This window comes from Micropterus salmoides, unplaced genomic scaffold (assembly GCF_014851395.1).
Source record: "Micropterus salmoides isolate LMB-PRFRI ecotype aquatic unplaced genomic scaffold, ASM1485139v1 Ms_hic_scaffold_7, whole genome shotgun sequence".
Lineage (NCBI taxonomy): Eukaryota > Metazoa > Chordata > Actinopteri > Centrarchiformes > Centrarchidae > Micropterus > Micropterus salmoides.
In genome coordinates this window covers 9709321-9736050 of record NW_024044459.1, presented here as the reverse complement: position 1 = coordinate 9736050, position 26730 = coordinate 9709321, and the positions used below count along the sequence as shown (strand labels likewise).

At 39.6% G+C, this 26730-nt stretch overlaps 2 protein-coding genes across 3 annotated transcripts in view; both read right to left on the bottom strand.

Moving 5' to 3' along the window:
- The window catches only part of bmp2k (BMP2 inducible kinase), a 49952-nt gene extending 36741 nt beyond the window's left edge, over window positions 1–13211 (bottom strand). For both annotated transcript variants that reach the window (XM_038703593.1, XM_038703594.1), the window contains exon 1: window positions 12424–13211. In XM_038703593.1, coding sequence (XP_038559521.1) covers window positions 12424–12574 — 151 coding nt within the window. In that variant the 5' untranslated portion in view covers window positions 12575–13211. The remainder of the gene's footprint in view (window positions 1–12423) is intronic.
- Window positions 13212–25631: 12420 nt separating this feature from the next.
- The window catches only part of fras1 (Fraser extracellular matrix complex subunit 1), a 246426-nt gene continuing 245327 nt past the window's right edge, over window positions 25632–26730 (bottom strand). The window contains 3 exon segments of the mRNA XM_038703512.1: window positions 25632–26084; window positions 26086–26516; window positions 26611–26621. Coding sequence (XP_038559440.1) covers window positions 25937–26084; window positions 26086–26516; window positions 26611–26621 — 590 coding nt within the window. The 3' untranslated portion in view covers window positions 25632–25936.

The following is a 26730-nucleotide window of genomic DNA, read 5'->3' as shown; positions in this document are numbered from 1 at the left end:
GTCCTTAATTCAAAAGGAGTGTGGACACAATGTACAACATGGACTTCTCTTTGGCCGTTAACTTTAACTGAATTCTTTATATAGACCAACAGGTCATTGCCATTTTTCCACTATAAATGTGGGAAATGGATTTCCATTAACAGGCTTCAATGTCTATGCCAGTTTGCCATGTGGTGCCAGCTGCTCTTGCAAATTACTAATGACGACTTTTTGCGCTTTAGCAAATCCTTTGAGATTTTGTATTATACAGATTAATGCGGAAAGTACCTTTGTTCTTTGGCTTGGCAATGTGACCAAACATGCCATTTGGTAACTGAAACTAGAGTTACAACAAGCCTGAATAACTGAAAGTAAAAGAAGCTGCAAACATGTTTCAAAATGTGCAAACAACCTGTCCCAAACGCTGACCATTCACCCTGACATTTTTCATGTTCTTCAGGCACTGACAGACATATCAGTTTGCAAACATCAAGCCCTTGTAACACACTTTAAACTAACAACTATCTGTTAAGAACACTACTTAATCTGTTTCTCGAGTCCTCAAAAGTTACACTGTGGCAACTCTCAGAAAAGCATCAGTAGCATAAGTTGTCGGCCTAAAAATAGACATGTACCGGCTTTTTAGCAAGCAGTTGCAAGATTCCGCACTCTGTGAGCTTTTTCCTGACAGAACACCACACCACCATGTCATATTTTCTGGACCTTTCAAGGTGGAAATCCTGTTTTGGGTTTTTGAAAGATGAAGATCTTTAAAAATGGACACTTTCGGATCTTAATTTTATAGCAAGATAATTATTTTACATGTCAAAGTTTTTGTATTAAACATACAAAGATAATATTGCACTCAGCTTCATTCCAACCTCTCTTTAACACAGCTAACCTAAGGTTATATAAGGTTATAACCAAGGTTAGCGCAGGTATTTTAAAACGTTTGGAGGTGAGGGTGGCACTTTGCCAAAACACAGAGGAGATAGTAGGATGCTGCAGGCATACTAAACTTAAATGGGCGCATTCAGAGCATGGGTGCAATGACTAATCAACGTAGTCGACAAAAATCAGATGATGAGATTAGTTGCCAGTGAATTTAATTATCGATTCGTTTATGACATCATCAGGCAATAGCCACACTGTCCTCTTACTGGAGTGAAGTGAAAAGTAGCAACATTAGCGATGGTAACACCTTCACAACTTATTCACTCAGCCAAAAGGTTGTGAACTGCAACACCAGCAAAACTGACCTCTTCCGTCATGTGAACACATCATCTGCATCTGAAGGAGGCACGTAATGCTGGTTCTCTGGATGATGAAGACTCATTTCAGTAAGCTAAGTTAGCAAGCTAGCTAGCTTCATGTTAAAAGGCTCACATTGTGAGTTGTAACCTTTTCTCTTGATCAATGAATTGCTAATGGCGTTGAGAGAAGCAAATAATTATTATACACGATACTGTTCACATTCCAAACATGCCCCAACTTTACAATCATGAACGTTAGATCTTTCATGGTGATGTTTACTGCTGGAGAATGCGTTGCTGTCGATTGCACAAGTTTAGAGAACACCAAACAATTTCTTACTTTCTAAATCACAAACAATTCTCCTGTCTGTGCATGTGGGCCCAATGTGGGGTGTATTTAATTAATATAAACAATTTATGTGTATGTTTGATCTCATTTGAGCTTGACTTTAGGGAAAAAGTGACAGCCCACACCACCAATTATCGTGAAACTGGACAAATATACCCCATCCTGGCATAAAATGTGGTCTGTATCAGATACGTTACCCAGATAATAAACTATCTGATCTTGCCTTGTGTTTACACCTAGACCTTTTAATATGTTTCTTGTCTTCCTTATTGAAATCAGATCTCTGTCCTGCAAAACCGCTCTTGAGTAATTTGAAGTGGTAATTTTCCCCAGACTCCCTTTTAACTTCACTGCATTTACAAGTACAGCTGCTCTGTATTCAGCACCACACTGTCCTACCTCACAATGAAGAGGTCACTTTCAGCTGGCAAGTGCCTTGTACTGTGCTTAGTACCAGTGCAGAGTTTGAGCATGACAGCATCGCAAGAGCAAAATATGCCACTATTTTTTTTCCCTATGATGACATACTGTAAATTTTTTAGCTGTTTTTCACATGAGGACATGATGCTGATACAGTACACACACCTGACGACGGTTTCACACTATTTCACTGATCTACAGGTGGCAGTAACATGCCAAGAAATGCAGCCTACACCAACAAAACCAGCGAAAAGACAAGGCCTTTCCTCATTTCTTCTCCTCGGATCTTAGTCCCTTCCACCAGAGATCTGAGCAGAGGAGGTGAGAAGAGGCACAAGGAGAGGAGAGTTGAGACAGATTTAACAATGCGACATCCTTGAGTCTGAGCAGTCATTTTAAAAGGGGCATCAATTAAATATGACATAGCACAGCTGTATCATCTGTCTATAGCCTACCACAGTGTCTGATCTGACCGGTCAGAAGAAGAACATACTGAATGTCGGCACCAGTACATAAAGGCTATCAGTGTTTCCCACACACAGACTTTACTTGAGCTGGCCACCCAGGTATATTAACGGTCAAGATGGATCATCCTCTCTCCATCCACAATCTTCTTAGCAATTGTCAAACTATCTCACACTGGATCAAAAGGTTGGACAGACAAACTGACTGAAAAGTCTTACTGCTTGCTGCTGTCAGGGCAATATAAAAATCAGTATCAGTCCAACATATCTGTAAAAATCTTAACAATCTCAGAGACTCAAATAAAACACATGGGTCAAATCTACAAACAATCCTGTCTAAAAAGCACACTGGAAGAAGCAACAAGAAAATCCAACAGCATAGCCTCAGTAGCAGTCAATGAAATACTGGTTGTTAAACAAAGAAAAGTCAAAAGAGCAGCTTTGAGTAATGCCCTGCCAGCTGTGTTTTAGCCACCAAAATCTAACTCACCTATCTCCTGCATAACACACTACACCTCAATTCCAGTTTGCACTGCAACTCCAGCTTGGCAAGTGAGAACTGCAAACGCCACTGTAGACAGTTTGTGGTATGCCTCACAAAACTGTCATCCTGGACTACAACTCCCCCTCCTTATTCAGTTTTCATTCTTCCACTTTGGCTTATGTGTTAAGCACAATAAACCTCATTTCTACCCTAACTCGGTTGAATAATGCAAAGTACTTTAAAACACACATGCAAGTTTGAGAGTCTTTTAAAGAAGCAAGTCCATAAAAGGTGATATGAGGAGGTGCTGTACTGTTTTTTTCATCCCGGGCTTAGTGAGCTGAAAGGTTCTGGCAGTCAGCTCTCATGCATCTTACCTCAACAGGGTTTACAACTGAACCGACAGACATAAGTGACTGTACTTTGGAGGCTTTATGATGAAATTAGGAAGGACACAGAGGTGCTGCTGGATAAAATGGATGCACAGGGTGAAAACATTACAACAGAGTCTGTTGTGAGAAAGAGAAGTCCAAGTTCAACACCATCCTGGGATAGGCAAGAGGGGAAAGGTGCCTTGTTTTTTTAAAATCAGATTATCTGATGATTCTGAAAAAGCTGCACGTTCATGTTCAAAAAGGTCAAAAGGGATCAAGGTACAAAAACAAAACAAACACACACACAATCATCTCTACCTTTCTTACCTTCTGGGAGACAAATTATCTGTCTCATCACAGTAACATAAAACTGTTGGGCATAATTTAGGATACGGTCAGACTGAGATGAGAATTAATTTTGTCACTATGAGACTGCGGTCAAGGTAACCCTGCGCTCTCTGATGCAGACTAGGCGTAGCTTGTAAACTGTCAAGGATGAACCAAGTCACCTAGTGATAAGGATAGTAGGTTACGTTATGAATGTACTCTCATATGCAAACTGAAATCTAATTTCAAACATAACATGGCCTACCCTGTTTTTGTTGCTCTGATTTGTCATGACACCCAGAAATGGATTTATTTCACCACCAAGGTGATCGAAGTGTTCTCACAGAAAGAAACAATAAATCTTGCATTATATTACAGAATATTTGTAATGATTTTGTACTCCACTGTATGCCAAACAACAAGCACACAATGAGCTTCAAAACATGGACTGACATCCCAGCCATCAGAGCCAGACCAGTCAGAAATGATTTTATTTGACTGTGATAGATGGATGCCTGTTCATTCTTATCCATTACAAAACAAGTGTTAACAACAAAATTCAAAGTATAACACACGTAAATGTTTTTCAGATTACATATATCCTCTGGCAGACCGGAGTGACATGTTGTTTACAGTGCCCACAGTCATTAAGAGTCATCATTTATCACTTCTGACTCGCCGTCCAATCGTGTGTAGTCATGGAGTGAAGCAAACTCACATAAGCCTATGATCAGTTTCCAACCTGTACTTAGTCTCTCCGGAAAACTGACCTTGACTATGAGTAGACAAACCTCTAAACCCAGTGTACCTCAGATGAGTTAGGAAAACTTTGACCTTCTCACAAACTCATCTGCAAGCACATCTGTAAAATTTTTTCTCATTCAAGGTCAGTACAACCAAAGAATTTCTTTCATAAAAAATACGAGGCAATATGGTCTCCCAGTGCACTGCTATATTTCATTTCTGTTTGTCATTACGCTGCATTATCTATTTAAAGCCACTAAATTAAATCCCAATGACACTTGTTTGTCCCAAATATGGAGTGCTGATAAATCCACAATTTGTCAAAACACTGACATAAAACAGTCAGTGAATGTGCACTGAAGCAAAATGTTGTAGTGGACGAATCAATGTCCTTCTGTTTGCCGTCTCCATATGACCCTAGTTCACTCCCACATTTGGCTTGACGCCTCCCTCAGATCGGGTGAATTGGTAGAAAATAATTAATTTGCAGTTTCACAAAAAGGGGAGGGACGGCAACACAGAGAGGCAGATACAGAAGGCCTCAATGAGCAAGCACAAAGGCAGCAATACCCATCACGGGACCAAGTGCTGCATCGTACCAACATTCTTTCTAGGGTGCTAGAATAAGACAACAAAAGGGACACAATGTGCCTATTCATCACCAATACAGTATGCTAATAATGTAGAAGGGATGCATTTTCACCACCCTCCCGTGGCAGAGAGAGAGGATCAAATAGGTCATTCAAAAAAACATTTTCAAAAGGAACACTCTGCAATGATTGATGAAGCCTCTTTTAAATCATAAGACAGACAAGGAAAGCAATTGGACATCCACTTGTTTCAATAAAATCACAATGTTTCTTGTTTATGCAAAAATTGTTTTATCCTCCTAAGGGCTAAGTGATAGTCCAATAGTTACTCATGGATTCATTTATCTACTTGCACTGGGATCGTATCATGAGGATATGGTGACATTTCTGCTTCACAAAACTTGTGTTACTGCTTGCACTAACTTCCTTAATATGGCAATGCTATCATCCAGATGGTAAGCAGATATGTTTACCATGTTGTTCACAATCTTAGTTTAGCATGTTACCATGCCAACATTTGCTACTTAGCGCTAAACACAAATTGATGACAAAGCTGAGGCTAATGTCATTTGTTTGCAGGTGAATCGTCGTCAAATGTAATGGACAAATTCAAATGTTGATCTAATGAAAAAGTTAGGGGATCCCCAAAGTTATTACAATTCATCGAAGGAGAGCCTGAAAGTGTGTACCAAATGTTATCCAAATCGTTTTTGAAAAACAGGAGTAAAGTAACATAATTGCAGATTCTTCCATACGGATCGACATGTTTGACTGTGTTCAGACACACAACCGCACTGCAAAAATCACCACCCGTTTATTCATTTGAAAGGGGCTGCCGAAATAAAACAATAAAAACACAGGGTCTTCCACCAGAAAAGCTGAACCTTGCTCAACTTTGGCACAACGTGACGTCATGCAGCAAGGCATTGTGTTAGCCAATCATGCAAGAGGACACGTCCCATCACTCCATCGCTCAAAATATTATCATTAATACCATGATACTGATTTCAACAAATCAGTCAGCCCTAAGCCAGCTGCTTTTCATTTTATCTAAAAAAGGCAGCAGATATCTACAGTACATTTACTTAACATTTGGCTTTAGCTTTCATTTATCATCTTCTCTGTAACAAAGCTGCTTTAACTTGTGCAAAACACTGCTTAAGAAATTCATAACAAAGAGCTTATCAAATGTACAAGCATGTCAGGCTTTTGGCATTTGGACTACAAGACATATCACACATCACCTGTTTGGTGAATGGATGGCGTCTGTCCAGTGGCAAAGGACAAGGTGAAAAGGCCACATGTTCACTATGAACACAGCAGCTGTTTGCATGGAAACAGTGTTTAAGTTTCTCCCGTTTACATGATCTGTGACTTGTCGTGGTTAGGGAGTCCCTGCGACCGAGGCTGAAAGACTTACACAGCTCTCATCTTTTCACCCTGCGACTTACTGAGCACCATCAGTGTAAACGTTTCAAGATTCTGCTGACAGAAAGCAAATTTGTGTGAAGTCAGCGTGACCAGAGAAAGGTTTTTTGTTTTGTGACTTAGCCTGCACAGACAACACTCAGAGGACCAGTCAGCTGAGAGTTGAGCTTGTTTTGAAGCTTTCTATATGAAGAAGGTTAAAATCATGCATGAAAAACACAGGGAACCACAAGGAAGCACAGTGTCTGCAAATCTCTGCTTTGAACATGGAGGTGACCTTAATTAGATGAGGCAGCGATAAATGATCACCTTGCTGTTAACATACTTATTAAACTGCAAACAAAGGAAGAGAAACCACTGAGCCAAGGTCTTTCTCTTAATTAGAAAGAAGCAGTTAACACAGAATTACCAATATATGCAAACATGAACTTTTTGCCTTAATCCTGCAGTGAGGCAGGTACAACAGTCATGTAAAGGTTGTGAATAAATAACAGTGACATAAAGTGCTATTCCGCAAGTTAAGGACAACAGGACATGTTCCAGATGCAGTTATCTGTTAAATGCTTAGCGGCGGTTCAGCAAATTGCTTGATTAAATATTCTGACTGCTGGTACAGAGCGATCAGTTTGTCTGCCTTTTTAAACCAGTGATGTAAAGCGTCCTAAATAACACCCACAGAAAAAACAGCTACGGAATAGAGAATTTCAAGGGTCGGTCGATTAACATGTATTCTCAGCTAATGTACTAATGTAGTCTAACAGTCAAGAGTTCTGCAGTAAATCCTTCCTTCATGAAGGTTATAATGTTCAGTTTGTGTTGAAACTGTTTTAAAGAGGTGCTGATTCAACTGAGTTGTCATTCGGAGGCTGCAGCCAGTTTGTGGTGCTGTTGATTCGTGTTATTCTGACAGCTGTTTTTGTGCAGCCCACTTATATCACGGAGGGTAAGCAAAATAACAGAAACACTAACTCTGTATAAGGCAACATTTTCATAAAGTTGAATCAACACCGCTCTACAGCAGTCCCAGCAAAAACATATAGTAGAAGGATTTATTGTAGAATTGTTGTATTGGTGTACCTAATAAACTGGCAACTAAGTGCGGATGAGTAGGGGTGGCGTCTGAGAAAAAGATACATTCTGAAAGTGTTTTTTTTTTTTTCAGACTTTTGACAGAAATTTAATAGCTATCTGATATGCAGAAAATATATTACTATTTACATTTCTATACATTCCCTATCAACAACAGTTTATGTGTGTCTACTATGCCGTCCCCAAACTTTGTCAGGCTTCTTGTGCAGCTAGCAAACTTTCCAAAGCCATAACTTATCAAATTATTTTCTACACACACTTCAGAAATTTCCAGGCCCTGATGAGGAACCCCAAATGATAAGAGGTAGTGGAGAAAGGGTGACATGCTCACAGATGCATCCTGTTCCTACATGTCATTTCTGTGTTCCTCTTGGAGATAGCATGACATAGAGCTCATGAGAAACCACAGAGGCTAAAGGGGAGTGGAGGGAAATGACTATGTTCCTACTCAATGTAGGAACAGTTCAGCTCTGCAGATATGTCACTGGAAAAAAGAGCTAACCACATGGCACCAAGAGAAATTTGAGCTTGACAAAAGTCTAATTTTAAATAGATTTGAAGGAGATAGTGACGTTTGCACTGTTTTGAACAAAAGATACCTGATAGTTCAAACACGTTTTCATCCGTTTCACTTCTCCAGCAAACTATAGTTGTGTGTTTGGCTTTAAGGGAACCTCGTGCTTTTTATTTAACAGACACTGCTGCTGGATAACAGCTGAATAAGGGAGTGGGAGACGAGCCTCACAAAAACATCACATGACCCACTCAGTACCTACATATCAGTCACATAAGTGACCCAGTGCCACACACTGTCCAGCAGCAGGTTTGTCGGCCTGATTAAAGCTGTGCTCACTGATAAACCTCCCTGGTTGTCTTTTATGAAAAGAAGGACAGGAAACTAAATACACAAATTGCCAATTGAACACAATGTTAGCACCATTTTATACTGTGGTTTGCCTCGTCTGATTTTCTCACGCAAAACTTTTGACAAGGATGAACTGCAGCTATCGTGAGAATCCCGTTTCACTTTACACATAAAACCTCACATTACGGCAAAATTCTGCAGTTAGTAATTTTTTTTAAATTCCGCAAATATTTTCTCACAGTCCGCTAGCTCTCAGTTATGTATGTGCTCTGAAAAATCCAGTTTTCCTACACAGCCCTGGATTTGTAAGTGGAAAACAAATAAAGTGGTGCGGAACTTTCCCACAACATTGTTCCAGCCAATCAGCAACTGATGGCGGTGGCGCTCATGCATAGGAGCAGTGAGCGAGAGAAAGTCCAAAACACAGATACATTCGAACACGCTGGATTCATGGCTGGCTAGGCGCTGTCCAGAAAGAGAGATGGCTAAGAAACTGCCAAAGATGAAAAAGGTCTGAAGAATAGAAATTAGGGTGGGATCAAAAAGTAATCCAAACCTAAATTAAGAACCTCTAACTACGTATTTTTACCATGTCTGTTATTTTGTTTTTTAATTCCTGTTAATATTTCCCCCACTGTGTGTGTGTTCATGTACTTTCCCCTTAAAACCGTACTACCGCGTATGTAGTCACATAACTCCGCCCTGTCTAGTCCTGATCAGCCACGGACTGTCTGACGCTGCACTTCCAAGTTTAACATTTAGATGATCGATATTTGACATGTTAATTGAAAAAATATCCCACCTTTAATAGGTGCATATTTACAGTACAAACCTTGTCAGTGAACTATGAGGGCAAAAGAAAATGAATCGTGCTGCGTGTTTGTGCGCTCTAACATTATATGATAGGATTTGTCCATAAAACGTTGGGGATGGCTGGTATGGCCACAAAGAACTAAAAATACCAGTTTTGCAAGAACAATGGCATTATCTCAGTTGCTTCATAATATGAAATGCTTTATTAGGTAGCCTAATAATACTGGAGACATTACGTTCCTTGTTTTCTTTGCATCTGAGACAAGCATGCGGCCCACTAATGTTTTATTTTTTGTTTTGTAAAATCCATTGCGTTTGGATGTAGTGTTAGTGTACTTTCATGTCCTTCGCTTAATGATGTTAGTTTACTGTTCGTTACTGTTGAAGTTACTTGCGGTAATCCTACTGATACATAAACTAGACGCCATGGCTGACTTTGGCTTTGAAAAGTATTCTGCTTCAATACATATTTATATACTGACAGACTTGTCGTCACACTTTCTACTTTACTGCAAAAACATTTTCTTCCACACATAATTATAGTTTGAATTCTACTTTCTGCCTTTTGACGATATAAATATCCCATTTTTGTTCCTATAAGCATGTTGTCTCACTCTGGAGTCTGCAAATGGCTATTTGGTAAGCAGATTTGGCACCTAGCACTCTTACGCCACTTTAATGACTGAGGCGCAATTTTCTACTTTTGGAGTCTTACTTCAACATTTTGTCTATGTCTTAATGCAGCAGACGCTGTAAGTGGAATGAAATAGACAAGTATATGATTAACTGTGCAGCCCTGACAGGCACAGACACCCAGCTCTTACCTTGGGACAGACTGATGAGCAAAGGTCACAATGTAACCTTGTTCTTCTGGTAACAAAACCAGCCATAGCCACGTCACATGATCATATGATGACACAGACTTGTGACTGCCTGCTGTTTATTTGTTTTTTGGGGGGTGCGAGTGAGATCGGGTTTGCAGTTGACTGAACAGAATGTTTAGTTACTTGAAAAGACACGCTTGTCACATCTGAAGCATTTAGATCTTTGCTGTTCTTTATTGATAGTAACTTCCAAAGAATGATTATGGTTTCAGTAATATTAGTACACAAATAAAATCATTTGATTTGATTAAATGACAGGTAGGAGTAGCTCTGCAATTTTGCTTGGGAGGGTTCATTTTCACTCACCTCATCTCTTCCAAGATGTTTATATTACACTGCTAAAAAACTTAAGGGAACACTTAACTGTCACAGTATTACATCAAGTCAATTACACTTCAGGGATATCAATCTTAGTCAGGTAGTCCTGCTCCTCCAGGATGGCACATCCATACATGCCGTCACAAGAATGTTTGCGGCGCCTCCCAGCACAATCTCAAGATTATGGAGGAGATACCAGGATACGGGCCATTTCACAGGGAGAGCTGGACAGGGCCGTCCTGCACTGCTGTGCAGGTTTCTGACTAAACTGTCAGAAACAGACTTCATGAGGTGGCATAAGGGCCCAACATCCTCTAATGGGATCTGTGCTCACAGCCCAGCACCATGCAGCTCGACTGGCATTCGTAAGAGAACACCAGAATTGGCACGTTCTCTTCACAGATGAGATCAGGTTCACACTGAGCACATGTGACAGACGTGAGAAGAGTGTGGAGACGCCGTGGTGAACGTTATACTGCCTGCAACATCATCCAGCATGACGGGTTTGGCGGCGGGTCAGTGATCAGGGCTGCAAACTCAAAAGGTGACAAAGACTTCCCGAAACAATCACAATAGTTTGAAAATGGGTTTGAAATTTTAGAGAAGCTGTCAGGAGTGCATACAGGCACGTGGGGGCCAAACACACTACTGAGTCACATTATGCCTTGCCCTGATGAAAGTCAACCAAGTTGTGCCTCAGCCTGTGATTTTATTTACTTTGATTTTTGGAGTGATCTGTGTATACAGTGTATACAGGCTGACACTGTCTTAATAAATCCTTAAACATTAGAGCAAGAGTTTCAGTAATACATTTGTTGATTTATCTTTTTTATGTTAAATCTCTCAAACCCTCTGTCCAGTGCCTTTACCCCTCCACAAAAGACCCAGTAGTGCAGGGGCATCTTTTAATATCTAGTGCTCATTACAGACTGAAGAACGCCAGTGAATATTACTATGATGGGTGAAATGTAACACTTTTCTAGTAATTTCTAATTAATATAACCTTATTTTGTATCAAAAAGGGTAAAAATATGACTAACTACTTCCTAGTAAAGAAAAGACACTGACGACCAATTAGTTGACTAATTGGCTGAGCTGGGTTAGCTGGTGCAGTGCTATAAATCAAATGATTAATACGCTGTGACAAGCACTGAATCATCTGTGGAAAAACAGCTGTTTTGTGAAACATGGTTGTTTCCACACTTCCTCATTTTTGGCGTTTCTGACTGTGCGTGGAGGAGATTCTCATTTCAACATTTTGAACACAGGGCTTTGTTAAGCCATGAAGGAAATTTCTAACATTTCCAAGAAGCCTGTTAGCAACCTGAAGTACTGGGTAGGCACAGCCATTGCATATGTCACTCTATGTCTTTATCCAGCAAGCACTGTTGTTACTTGTTTTAATGTTATGCATCATTAGTACATGTTAACACAAGTGTGTCTCTTAGTCAGCCTATGGATAAACTAGTCTTTGTAAATGTTAACAGCTGCAAAGAGAGCAAAACTTTCCATATGCCTTAAAAAAGCCTGATGGGGCAAAACCCGACTGGAGAAGCACTTGCGTGAGCATGTTGGACAAAGCGATTTTTGAACTGGCTGGATTTTTATATGCTGTATGTTGACACAGGAGGCTTGGGCCGTTGTTAACCTGGGGGCAAACCCCCAGCGGAGCAGCTGAAGCAGGATGTAAACTGCAGCTGTATGGGGAAAAGTTACCAGTTTAATTCCAGCTATGTACCAAATCCCTGGTGCCCCAGTTTAAGCACCAAAGCGTTCATAGCCTGGAAGAGAGGAGCGACCTATTTCAATCACTGAATATAATTTCTTGGGAAATAAGCAGATGTTTAGGGCTTTTACTGAGGAGTGCAAACCAATTACCAACCCATAAAAAGGAACAGCGCTGGAGGAGTTGCTTCGCTGCTGTGCCTGTTTGAGAAATTATCTTCAAACAGCGGATAACGGTGTGTCCCAGAAAATATCTTGGTGCTTCAGGTGAGAACACGGTTACTGAACACACTGTACTTATAATCTACAGTACTTACCCTCTGCCACAAGCTCTTCCACGGTGACTTGATACCGGCCGACAGCAAACACTTTACCGAAGTAGCTGCTGACTCCGGAGCTGGAACCGGACCCGGACGCCCCTCCGAGTCCGCCGCTCTCGGACTTTGGCATTCTGGAAAACTTCTTCATCCTTTACTTTCTCTGTCAATGCAATCCCTGTTTGGTGGTGAACCACACAGTCCAGTTCAACTCGGTTGTGTCCGACGTCCCCTATCTACTTATCTGAAATCTTTTCTTCTCCTGCATGCTCCGCGTCTGGTTCTTCTGGAGAGATTACTAGCTGTCGGGTGATACGACATGAAAGTACAGGCGTCACGATGGGACGATACAACCCCTTCGATCTCCCAAAGCTCGTACCAGTGACAGCATCCACTCACAAATGGCCAAAAACAACAACAGTTTCGTTAGCTAATGTCATCACTCTAGCTGGCTGCAGCCGTTGCTAGCATGCCTGGACGATGTGCAGTGAGGACGCGCCGCCAACAATGAGAAGAGGACAGAGGAGAAGCACAACAATGCAGCTGGCACTGGTGTTGTCTGGTGGCACCTGCGGCAGCAACGAAGCTCTCCAAGGAATATATCCAACTTAGTAGCCCTCCAGAAGCAGCGTCGGCGTTGTTAGCGTCGCACGCCGCGACTTAGTCACTTCACTCGGGCGAAACGGCTAGTTAGCTCGCTAGCTGCGGTAGTTAGCGGCTAACGATATTCGCTAGCAGCCACAGCGGTTCCTCTACAAGACTAGCCACCCCACTGCAGGTGGGCTAACTAAATAAACCCGAAATTCACACAAGTAAACGTCCTTTTCTTATCAGAACCACCCCAGCGAAGTCATTAGGTTCGTCTGTGTCATTTTCGTGGAGCTTCGCTAACGTTAAACTTCTAGTGACTTCCCAACGGTAGCCTACAAAATAAGTGGGTGGTTTGTTATTTACCCAATGAGAGTGACAACCTAACCTGACGTGGCTCCGCCCCCTCATATTGTTATGATTGGTGTAAGTGGAGATGTATGGAAGCCCATCAGTGGCAGAAGAGAGAAAAAAATAATGGATTACATTATGCCAGATATGATAAAGGTACTCATGATGAATCAACAAATTATGGCAACAGTGTTCTCTGCTTAAGATGACATAAGATAAGAAGATTTTCATCTAAGTCTGGTGAGACATGTAAATAAAGACCCAAAAGTACACAGAGGCAGTACTGATTTTCTTTATTAACTGCCCAGTAAAAACACAAGCCTGATCTTAATCCTCAGACAAACCGATTTGGCAGCAACACATATGAGATTTCAAAGCTGAGACCAACATTTTCTTTCCAAAAGGAATTCTATCATAGAGCCCACTGTAAATTTTCAAAGAGCAAGATAAGGCTGTTCACCCCTGGATGATGGTGGAGGCTGATGGGCCAGTCACATCAGCAGCTGGGCTGCTAGGGGTGAAGGTGACCAAGTGATCTCACCCAGCTTGCAAATCTTTTATTTTTTATTTTTGAATGCAACGCATATTCAAAATCTAAATGGTTTTTCAAAAATTCATACTAATTTAATTTGGTGACAGGGTATGATTTGTAAAACAAACTGATAACAGCTCTGAGTCTGGTTCATATTTTCTGCCATCATCTGTGGTTGAAATACATGCTGGAATATGTGTCTACACCCCGTCTATACAAGTCCCAATTAAACACTAACCCTTTGTAAGCGCAGTGTGGTTACACGTTTTGACAAATAACGGGTAAAAAGTTACTAGTTTTTTAGAATAAAATAGAAAGCCTTTATTGGCATTGTACAAAAATATCTAACACAATTAGGAGTGTTACTCCCAAGGAAATTAAAAGAGGAAACACTCTCCACCCGTTTCCCGTTGAGAGAAAAAAAAGTGCACTCTCTGGCACGGCACAGTGGATTTCATGTCGAGTTCCGTAGTTGATCACGGTTACTGATCACACTTGATGCGTACCGTGCCGGAGTCAGGCCTAACCGTGCCTAAGTCCACCTCTTCAAGCAGGCCTGGGCAGAGTTTAGCATGGAGCGGTCAAACAAACCGGACTTTGGTGATTAAAATGCTTAGGCATGGTATGGATCGCCTAGTGTGAGTACGCCCTAAGGTAGTCTCTCTCTCTCTCTCTCTCTCTCTCTCTCTCTCTCTCTCTCTCTCTCTCTCTCTCTCTCTCTCTCTCTCTCTCTCTCTCTCTCTCTCTCTCTCTCTCTCTCTCTCTCTCTCTCTCTCTCTCTCTCTCTCTCGAGTGCTTTAGATTGGCCTAGATGAGCAGTCTCTCAGAGCTAGATCAAATGAATGACTCATAATTGATGTGCAAATTTTTATACAAGTAATATTCATGGTTTAAATAAACTATTTGACAATGACCTACATAGCTATTTTTGCTGAGCAAGATATTTGAGGGAAAGAAATTAGAGCTGTGTCCCATTTACAGGCAGGGTTTTTCCGTGACTGAAGCAAATAAAAGCCCAGGCCCAGTTTAATAGTACTGAGACAAAAATTTTAATCAGTAAGTCAAAATTAAGAGATAGTGTCATATTTTTTGACTTATCATGGGTATTTTTTTCTTGGTGGGAATGAGCTTCCATAAGAAGCAGCCAGACAATGCTCATGTATAACTGGGCGGCCTGAGTGACAGACTGAGCAGTCTGGTTGAGGTTGAGCACAAAACGGCTGGAAAGAATGCAGTGCATGGAGAAATAACAAACCTCAGGCTGCACTAAAGTAATATGTTAGCCTCTGTCACATTTATCATCCTTTTCATTATTAAATATCCTAAGCAAAACACTATTCTCATCAGTGTCTTTGTTCTGCGTGTTAAACATTGCTGGCCTTTTTTGTAAGGCACTGTACACTGTTACTTCCTCAGTAAGTGCATAAACTGTTCTCACGTAAGTCTCTTCATTTTTAATGATCATCTACAGTGGAAAAAACATTATTTTTCACCAGACACTGCCAGTGAGGAAGTGGTGTGACAGCTGGCTCTGTGAACTACAGGTTTTGTGAACAAAGGCATGTGAGTAGGCTGGAGAATCCGCCTCATAATTCTGCACACTTTCATCCCTTCATAGTCTAACTCATGTGCAACATCACTCAACGTCACCTCTGTCGTTAATACACCAGCTTCTAGAGGTGGAAAATGTCTATTTCTGTGGGTAACCGGCCATAAATTCCATATTCAGGTCAGTGGGTATAGGAGAGCACATGGCTGAGATGGGATTACATAAGAGATGAGGAGGAGCAGAGCGGGATCACATGACTGTATAAACCCCCATGTCTGGACACATCCTGCTTCTGCAGGGGGAGTCTTTCCTCTCTGACACACTTGTTGTTGTTTGGCTGTATGCTGCCACCTCTTGGTGTTTGAATACACAAACACACACACAAAAACAGTCCAACTAGATCATCATTTAGCAAGGAGATGTATTGACAAACATTCACTTTGCTGGAGTATCTGAGCAGAAAACTGTACCACTTCTAGGGCTGACCTCTGACCGTCTGGAAGTTTAGGGCATATCTCAATGGGTGAAGACAAACCCAGTTCATACCAACGGTCCAGAACAAACAGAAGAGTCTTTCAAAGCAGTGCAAAATAATTAAAATGAACTTTAATGCTGCCAAAGTAAAAATTGTTTTGGTTATTTAACATGAGAGATTTGTGTTTTTGACTGAGCTCTTCTCATTGGTTTGAAGTAGGCACGACGCAGAAAAAGGTGATGTGACACATTGTACCAATCACAGTTTAGCAACATTTAAGTTCAATTCTGATGACAGTTTGGTGGGTTGTTTGGCCACTGACAAGTTGACTGGGCATTGAGAGGTTGCTCACAAAGCAAGCATAACAAAAAATACTCATAGACAAACGAGCCATTTTGCTGCAACTTCTTAAACCAGTGGTTCCCAACTTGTAGGTCAGTACCCAACAGGGGCCCCCTGATAAACCTGATCACAAGATAATTACAGTGATAATAAAGACAAACCGATTACCCCAAAAAATGTACTTTTATTAGTATTATTCCGACTTCTTTTATTATAATTCTTTGTAATGCTGGCTTCATTCATCTCTTTGGGCCTCTAAAAATCCTTCAAATTAAACGTTAGAGGAAAAATCAACAATGCATTTTTTGTTAACTTCTGACAACTCAGCTCCATACTAAGACCATGACCATAAATCACAACTCTACTCACTACTCTAAGTGGCTTCATTTTAAGGTAGATTTCTGTCTTCTTCCATCTTTACAAACGTATGTTGTGCAGACCAGTATTAAGACTCCCGTTACACCTTGTAAAAAAATCTGAAACCACCAAAGTTTCCAAAGATGTTATAAGTCAAGTGCAGCAATAAAAACATGTTTCGTGTTCGAATATTTGACTGCAAACCAGCTTCAGTGAAAGAGCTGGAAGAAGCTCTCCAGCTGTCCAGTTTAGAATGGAGACTTTTCTGTGGGAAGAATCTAATTGGAGAAATCCATGGACAATCTTGCATTTCCTGGATTCATGTCAGGAGGGATAAAAGCTCGTCTCTTGAATTCTGGTCTGTTACATTTTACACTTGGCATCACACACCAGTTGGGAGTCTGGAGCTCAGCGAGCATGGGTGAACTACATGAGCCTACGTTTTTCTTACTTTTCCCCTGTGAGTTTCATCTTCTTCACTGGAGAGTAGCTCTGTCTCCACACAGCTCTGAGAGCACACATTGTCACAGATGTTGCAGCCACAAATTAGGGGATTCATGCATGAGTCCGATACAAGAACTTCAGTAATGCTATACGGAAGACTTAACAAAGTTCTCAGCCCATGTAAGAATGTCTGAGGGAATATAAATAGGGCATGAAAAAAAACGCACAAGGTCATTAAAAACTCAGTATTGTAGGATTATAGGATTGACATAAAATACAGTAGTTGCTCAAAAACGCTATTATTATATAATTAGACAAAACAGACTTACAATGATGAGTGTACATTCAGGAATACCTTATATTCATACAGGACAATAAAAATGATAAATAATTGGCAAAATAGGTGGCTGAGGGGATGGTCGGACATGTTTACATATTCTACTGAAAACGAGGTTTCAAATCATGCCTGCAATCAGGTTATTCAGGTTTTATCGACTGACTGGTTCTTAGCCACACCTGTGCCAGAAGCAGGAAGTCAATTATAAATGCAGTGTGGGATCGCGGACTTTATGGTTATTGCCATAAGCAAATCCCCGGCCTTTGTTACATCTTTCTCTCCCCTGTTTTTGTCGTCTCCACACTATTGCTGTCCAATAACAATGATAATAATAAAAAGTACTGTGGTCTGTTATTGATAGGGCATATGTGTCTGAGAGAAGACCACACATTTTCTAATTTGTTTCTAAAGCCTGAGCAATTAATACTTTGGACTGTGTTTGTGGAAAAAGTGTCCATCACTGACGTTCTGCAATGCATAAAAAATTATGGTAAACCATATTTTAATAACATTCAGGTTGAAACACAGTGAGCCTTTCCATCAAGTGATATACCACTTTTGTTGGTGTGTCATGTTCCAACATTGTTTGTTCTGTTGTTACAGTCAGTTTGTTGATTAACCAGGAAGGAACCCTCCCATTGACCCTATTTAATGAGACAAAGCTGCATATTATTCAGGCCAAATATCATGTATTAATGACTCACAAACATTTTTTATCTGCATGAATATCTGCAGTTTAACAGTCTGCCTTTAAATAGGTCACAAACATGGCTTGTAATAACAGTGTTATGCTTTGTGGTGTTTTACTATTATACTGCATACACCACACGCACACAAACAAAGGGTGTGTGAGCCTTCAGAATATTAAGATGTATAGCTGTAGCCCTGAAGCGTCTCTTCCTGTTTTCCTTCAGTTTAGATAAAGAGGGAGAGATTGTTGGGGGGCAGAGTGAAGGACTCTGGGTGATTGTTTTGGCTTTAATGAGGAAAACGTCTTTGCCTTCAGGCTCTCATCCACCTCAGTAGTCTGTGAGTGTCTGGCCCGAGTCTGAGCGTTGACTGCAGCACTGAAAGACAGAGCGACATGAGGTGCTGCAGAAAGACGATGCACAAAGTCTGTAGATTTCATTTGGAGGCAATAAGCTGCAGCTGATGTGTTTTACAGCATACATAAAATGTCCAGGAATTTATGAAACATTATATTTCCTCGCAGATGTTCACGTCCAGGCAGGACTTAGAGAAACTTAGAGAGTCTACGCTTTCCTTTCCAGCAGGTTAAATTACTGTAATGGTCTTTTCTCAGTTTTCTGCAGTATTGTTGTGTTTTGTCACTTCCAGGTTAGAACACAGACTTCAGATATTTAGGTCTACTTTACATTATTTAGGTATATTTTATGTGTGATCAAATTTGTGGTTCTGTGTAAAGGCGTAACTAAAGAGCAGTCACATTTTACTGCCTTTTGATTTAAAGTCTTCTGCTCTTTGGCTCTACCTGCAGGAATTTTGTCAGACCTTTCCGATTCTCTAGTTTACCAGCAAATGCCGTATATGAGACATTGAATACATTGCAACAATAACAACTCTACAGATGAGAAAGACATCCACCTTTTGAAGTCTGCGTTCTTTTTGACACGACACGTTTTTGGGCAACATCTGAACATTTAATTTCCAAAACTGCATAAACCCAGGGGGTAAAACATCTGAATATCAACATTTAAAGTTAGTCAGTTTAAGGTCATCATTTAATCATTTGCTCAAGTCACCTCAAGTCATGTTACTTTTTCTAAAATGAACCAGATATGATTTTACTTATTGTTATTTTTAAATTTATTTTTCAGAGCAGATGTCACAGTTTTAAGCAGCTCAAGAAAAAAAAAATCATCTTTGAACAAAACTTCGATTTACCAAGAAAGTTCTCCCAGACTCCCCTCAGGCTCCTGACATTCTTCCAATATTTAAATGACATCTCTTAGCAGCACTGTCTCACAGATTTCTTACAACTTACTCGGATGATCAGGAGGTTTTAGTCTCCAGATACGTGTGAGTTATGAATGTGTCTGGATATTGTCTGTCTTCACAAGGCCATCTGGCATTTTTAAACCGAAGGCTGCTGCAAATGAGTTGTTATTGATTTGTTTTGAACCTGTTCTTCCTTAATGGACTGATTGTCACGGTATGTCAAACGAGGAAACCGGAAATCAAGGGAGTGGGCCCCGATACAGACAGAGCAGGTTCAGTTTAATACTAAAATAAAACACTGGAATACAATAAGGTGAAGGCTGGCAAGGGTCCAAATCAGGCAAGCAATCCACAAAGACAAACTTATCCAAAAGGGAGCAGGCAATAAACAAAAACCAAAAGCTACAGAAAATCAGCTAGGAAATCTAAAACACTGGGAAAGAACAGGAACGTGTGACAACAGATAAAGGGAGCACACAGTGAATACAAAAGTGAGGAGAGAACTAGATAGAAGTGAAACTGCTGGACAGAAAATCAAGGTGGAAACATTGAAAGGCAGGATAAGTACACAAGATAGTACATAAATAACTGTATATATTGTTTTATTTTATTTCATGTTACCATATTTTAATATAGGCCTAAACTTAATTATATGTTGTGCGTGTAGCATGAAGGAACTACAAATTTAATTTCGTTATTCAGCCTTGTGCTGTATAGTGACTAATAAACAACCTGGTACCTTGAAGACACATATGGAAGGATACTTTCAAAACAAAAAAGGAAACAAAACCATTGCAGTGAGCCTGTTTCAGTATTGTGCATTGTTTGCGATTTGTCTGTTCTTTTTATCCAAAGTCTGTTCTACCGTTCAGATGAAATGAGTAAATGAACAATAACAACTATGAGGTCATCAACTTTCAGTATTTTATTCTTATTATAAACTCAACAAAAAAAGTAACGCCCCTTTTTCAGGACGCTGTTATTTAAAGATAATTCTGTAAAAATCCAAATAACTTTACAGATCTTTATTGTAAAGGGTGTAAACAATGTTTTTCCATGCTTGTTCAATGAACTATAAACAATCAATAGACATGCACCTGTGGAATGGTCGTTACGACACTAACAGCGTACAGACGCTAGGCAATTAAGGTCACAGTTATAAAAACTAAGAACACTAAAGAAACCTTTCTACTGACTCTGAAAAACCAATGTTAATAAGCAATAAATTGTTTCAATAAATTGCAATGTCTGTACTGTGAGACACCTAAGAAAGCACTACAGGGAGACAGGAAAGACAGCTGATCCTCACAGTGGCAGACCACATGGGACAACACCTGTACAGGGCCACACCAGATACTGATTATTACTTTTGATTTTGACTCCCCCGTTGTTCAGGGAAACATTTTTCCATCTCTGTTACTCACCTGTCTTTGTTCAGTTTTTCTCTTAGTTGCTTAATCTTTTTGTGTTCATACAAATATTACCACATGTTAAGTTTGCTGAAATAAAAGCATTTGTATGAGACAAGACATTCCTTTTTTTTATTTATAGATCACTGAGCTGCATTACTATCAGGAAACTACTACTCTGATCTTTACTTAATAACTTTTATTAACTATGTACTTTAATATTTATTCTTCTAATTTGCCAGAGTCAGACAGTTTGTGATTTGTGGATTCTAATAATAATGGCTGAAAAATAAAAGTGAAACAAAAAGTAATATGGGTGACAAATCAAAAAATAGTGTAATGATTAGATTGTCAACCTATGATGACATTGTAATGTATTACTAACTTATTACAGTTTGTAAACTTTGTGTCACAAAATCATTTTATCAAATTATAAATAATACATGATTAACAATTAGATTTGACTTGCCTTATAAATTGATGGATACAACAGTACTGTTTACTGCATTATAGAGCAATTTGGATTAGCAGCTATTTTTGAAAGTATATTTAATTATATTTTAACAGTTATTACAACACACTGGCAATGTAACATCTTCACTATTAAATGGCTAAAACAAAAAGTAGCAACAACCCCCTGTCCTCTGTCTTCATCAAATAATTTAGCAATTTTTACATTCCTACACTGAAGGTATGTTGATCACTCGGAGGAAAGCTGGGAAAAGGAAAATTGTGATGTATCAATAAAAAATTCAGAAAAGAAGTTCCGTACACACATGGAAATCAGCTCATTAATAAATGACATAAAAGTGTGAGGATGTACAGTTCACACATTTTATGAGTAAACGTAAACACAATACAGGATAGATATGTATAAACATGAGCATGTACGATACAATCGGTTGATATAAATGAGAAATGAATAAATGCACATTTTAATAAATAAACATAAAACTGTCAGTATATTATTTGTAAAATCATTAAATACAGAAGTTCCTGAAATACAAGAATGTATTTAATATGTCTATAAATTTTGATTGTTTCATATGTTTTTATGACACAGATCTCTCTTAAAAGACCTCCTGATTTCGATGAGACTAATTCGAAGGATACATAATAACATAATCAGGGGAAGTTTCTGTATGAAGGACAACAATGTGCATCTCCTATAATCATCAAGTGCAGTAAAACACTTCTACTTATCTTTGCAGTTCAGAGTTTCCCCAAATATGGCCTCTGCAAGCCTCTCAAAGCCCCCTGAGAGACACTTGAAAAGCTTGAAACCCCTGCAGCTGAGTCAGGGTTGCCCCCTGCTGGTGACTTTAAGTATTACCATACTGTTACTATGTAAAGAAAATTGTTTAACAAAATAAACAAAATCACCAGCTGAAGAAGCTGAAGGACAACAGTGACACAAGATCAAATATAATAATTTATCTGGTTACTGACAGGACTACAAGGAAGTTCAATAGTCTGCACTATGCTGCACACCACATCACCATAGTGGAGGAGAGGTAAATCTCAATCTTTTGTCAACAATCGATGCACTATTGTTGGTCAAAACAGTATTAAGCAAAAACTAAAATAAACATTTGAGGAACCTAAGTGTGTAATAAGGTGACTGCATTCCTCTGACTTCATGTATTCTATGTACAATCTTAAATCTTAAGATATATTCTAACCATGTTAACATCTGCGACTGTTTTTTTTTTGTTTCGGTGTAGCCTTGTTTTGTAATTTCCAAATATATATATATTATTTCCCAGAGGGTTTCCAGTAAAGAACTATGCAGGATGTGTATGTAAATTCCCTCAATTTAAGCTCTAAGCGCAATTAAATCCCTCCATATTATTCATGAATTATTTATTTAGTTGTGCCACTTGATTTGTGGAATTGTATGCGTTCCTATAGAACTTCCATATTTTTGAAGGTTTAGCTGACCTGCTGTGCATTGGCTGCATTATGCTAGCAAGTAACTGGAATTATATACTTCAAATTACTGTAACTAGGACGTAATTATATTGCATTGTTTTAGAAAACAGAGGAAATTGTTAGTAAATTATTAAAACTTTGTGAACAACTTTGAAACTATTTGATACATGTAGAGTATTTGTTATGTGAGTAAACACAATTATGACAAACTGCTTATTTTATGTTTATATGTTGAGTCAGAATCTGCCTAATAAACAGTTCATGTCATCATTTAATGATTTCAAAAAAAACTAATAATCAGTTGGATTGAACCATTCAGTTAATAAATGACAAATGCCTAACAAGTTATCTGATCACAAAGTCATCAAAAACACTCAAATCCATTTTCATCATTTACATCAATTATTTTTTATTCATTGACAAATCATTAATTCAAACTGAATCATAATTTTTTGAATGCAATTTTAAACAGTTACAGTCAGTGATTTAAAAAAAGTGTGTCTTCTATTCTGAAGATTTTCAGCAAGGATAAACTTAATGTTTTTATAATATAGAAGTCATTTTTTACTGTGTACTTGCTGCACTACATCTGTACAGTAGTGTTAATTTTTAACTTGGCTGTCTGTTGCTCTGGCTGTGCTCATGTTTGAAATCAATCTTTAATGGTCTGCATGTCTCTCAAGACTTTGAACCTTCATGATTTCAAATCACGTCTGTCTATCAAAGCTTGCTCTAAGACTGTAAACAAGTTACCAGTTTAGTAGTTTGAAGATGAAAGTAAAGCATCAGAGAACGACAGAGGGCCTGCGGTGAGGGAGAGGCAGATTTCTTCTTGGCCTCTGGCAGACCTCAAGTGTTAGTCCTCTCTTCAGCTAATGCACATCACACAGTCCCTGTGATCGCCCGACAGATCTGACAGGAGGACAGTAACAGTGTCTTCCCACCACACTGCCCGGAAATGCAGCAGGTGAGTTTAGTCAGCTGGGTTGTTGGGAGGATACAGACTGGAGTTTTAGTTTAGTCAAAATCAATGTCAATTTATTTATATTGTGCCAAATCATAACAGAAGTTGTCTCAGGGTACTTTTCATTTAGATCAGATCTAGACTGTACTCTTTATGATAAACATAAAGAGCTGAGGTTTAGCACAGGGTAGCTTCAACTCAAGACATTCTCAGTTCTCTGGGAAGTTTTACATTGAATTGTTTTTTTCCATTTATGAATAGCCTTGACATTACGCTGTGGTTTTCTCTACCATATTCGAAGCTAAATGGCTATTTGCTTTTGCACTGGGTAGGGATGTGTTTGGGCAATCTACCTTTAGAATTCACAATTGGTGCGTGATTACAACATCATTGGCGCTATAGCTGTTCAGTGATAATTATAATTTATTTGTGTTTGTTAAAATGAAGTGTTCACATTTTACTGTACAGTACAACAGTAGAACTTTACAAGCTAACATTTAGATAGCTTCCCGGAAAACATGTTGGTGATATCACTTTTTGTTACTTCACTGTCTGTAAACATCAACATATTGTTGAACAAATGCCCCCAAAACCCCACATTTTGCATTTACATTATGGGTACAATATATTAAAATATTTCTACTAAATCTTGCAGAAAAAAACATTCACATTAGTTTACTGTCATCTTCACTGATGTAAGATTTCATTTTTCATTTGTACTTTTTTGTGAAAAGAATCAAATATAATGGATATTTTATACAGACAATCATGGGTTTCAACATTTTTTTATTACTAAAAAAGGCACCAAACAGGCATCATGTTGATAGCATTGTTATTTTCCACAAGATGATAGCACCAAAAATATATTGTCATTTCCCATCATTTCCTGTTCCCGTGTTTATTTTGATAGGCACACAGTTAAAAGAAAACAGGAGGTGGGATCAGAGAGGGGAGTGGAGAGAAACACGTCCACATCTCACACAAGTTTTTTCTTTTGCAGTGCTCTCCAACCAGTGTCATACACTTAAAAAATTACACTTACTTTTACATCATGGGTACATCAGTAGCTGAGCGTAACATAATACATCATAAGAGGGTAACAAAATAATACATACATGAGAAAAAAACATTTTAGTGAGATGTGAGTAACTAAAAAGTGAGGGGATTTGTGTCTTTGGGCAGAACGAAGGCAGGTAGACACACTCTTATAAAATACATCATTTTAAAAATGATTCTTTCAGTAGAACAGTAGTAAGGCTAAAGCGCTCAGTCATGTGGACGGGATCTGAAACCTTTGTTGTCTTAACAATCACATGGAAATGTCCACTTTCTCACTCTTGGAAAAAAAAGAAAACACTTTGGATGATTCGTTTTGAAATTCATGAGGAAAAATACTGCATGGCACTTAATATTGGCAGCTATCAGAGTACAGTACAAACAAGAAAATAAGAATTTGTGTTGAAACAAGAAGAATTATCTCTTTGTTCAACGTGAGAGTACAAATGTCTCTAAGTAAGGCTGAAATACGCGTTTTTTAAAAATGCAAATAAAGTTCCTGCTTATGAGGGAAGGATTAACAAAGGGTATGGCATAATTGCACTTGAATAGGTATCATTCATTTTGTTATTATTTACACTCTGCACTCATTCAGCCTCGGACAATAGCAGCACAATGTACGTGCTTAATACTTTCACAGCAGTCAGAAGCAGCTGTAGCCGATGTAGAAGCCACTCCACAGGAAAATGAGACTTTGTTCTGTTTAATCAGAGTTTGCAGAGTTCATTTTTCAGCAGAAACAGTGGATGATAAATGCTGAAAAGGAGGACTTCTACACTGGCTGCAACTCTACAGTAGTAATATTTAGTAGCAGTGAAATGACTCAATGCAGCAAAGTAGTGTTTTTTTTGTCAGAATAATCACCAGTGTCTGAGCTACCAGTCACCATTTTGGTGCTAAAAAGGATAAATGTCAAGTAAGACAGTGATGAAATTAGCCACAGCTTCAGATAGAGTTTGGATGATCAGACGCAGATGTTTTGGCTGTTTCACGCAGCTGAGTGGTTTATGGATTCCTGAGGTAGCCCAGTTGCGAAATGATTACAACGCTGCGTATCTGTCTGCACGTCACACTCTTCCCTTTTTCAAAGTGGTATAAAAATACATTAACAAACATCTCGTTCCTTAAGTACAAACTTTCTTTTAGAAAATACCTTTTTTTATTTTACTTCCTCCTCCTCCTCTTCCTCCTCCTCTCCTTTCCTTCCTCGTCAGTGTTTCAGACCTCAGTGCCATCGTTGAGGTTGTTGTGGAGTTTGACCTCCAGGTTGACCTGTTTGACCTTGGCCTTGCCGTTGGGCTCCTGGTTGCGGTTGAGGATGTTGATGTTCCTCACTGTGCAGTGTTTGCTGCTGAAGTTCTTCTCCACACTTGTCCATGCACACTTCCACCTTGGTGTTGAGCGGATACTCCTCGTACACTTTCTGAGCTTTCTTGCTCTTCTTCTTGCCCGACTGTCGGCAGCGGCGGAACAGGAAGCAGGAGGCCAGCAGGACCAGGACCAGCAGGGTGACGGCTGCCACTCCCCCGCCCACCGTGCTGCCCATGTGGGCGTTGAAGGTTGCTGTGGGCCCGGCCTCCAGGTAGAGCGACTTCATGTTGGTGCCGTTCTTCACCTGGTCGCCCTCATTGTCGTAGATCAGCGACTCGTCCAGCGTCAGACGCCCGCTGCGATCAACCAGGTCGCGCTTGGAGCGGCTCAGCTCATAGGTCAACGAGCGCTGAATCCTGGGGCTGGACCGCGACTCCGGGCTGATCACATAAATCACCTGCAGGTACCACTGGTGCCCCGCCTCCACCTGTCAATCAATAGAGAGAAAGAAGGAGGGGGTTAGCTACTGCACTGAACAAATCTGTCTTTTTTTCAGCAGCCTGGATTCACCTACATTTTACCATAAGTGCCACTTTTGAAAAGTCACAATGTAAAGACTTTATGCTTTGACATCCAACTGCCTGTTAAATCAGCGAACAACGTAAGATGCTTAAGAGAGTCCAGTGAAATATCATCGCACT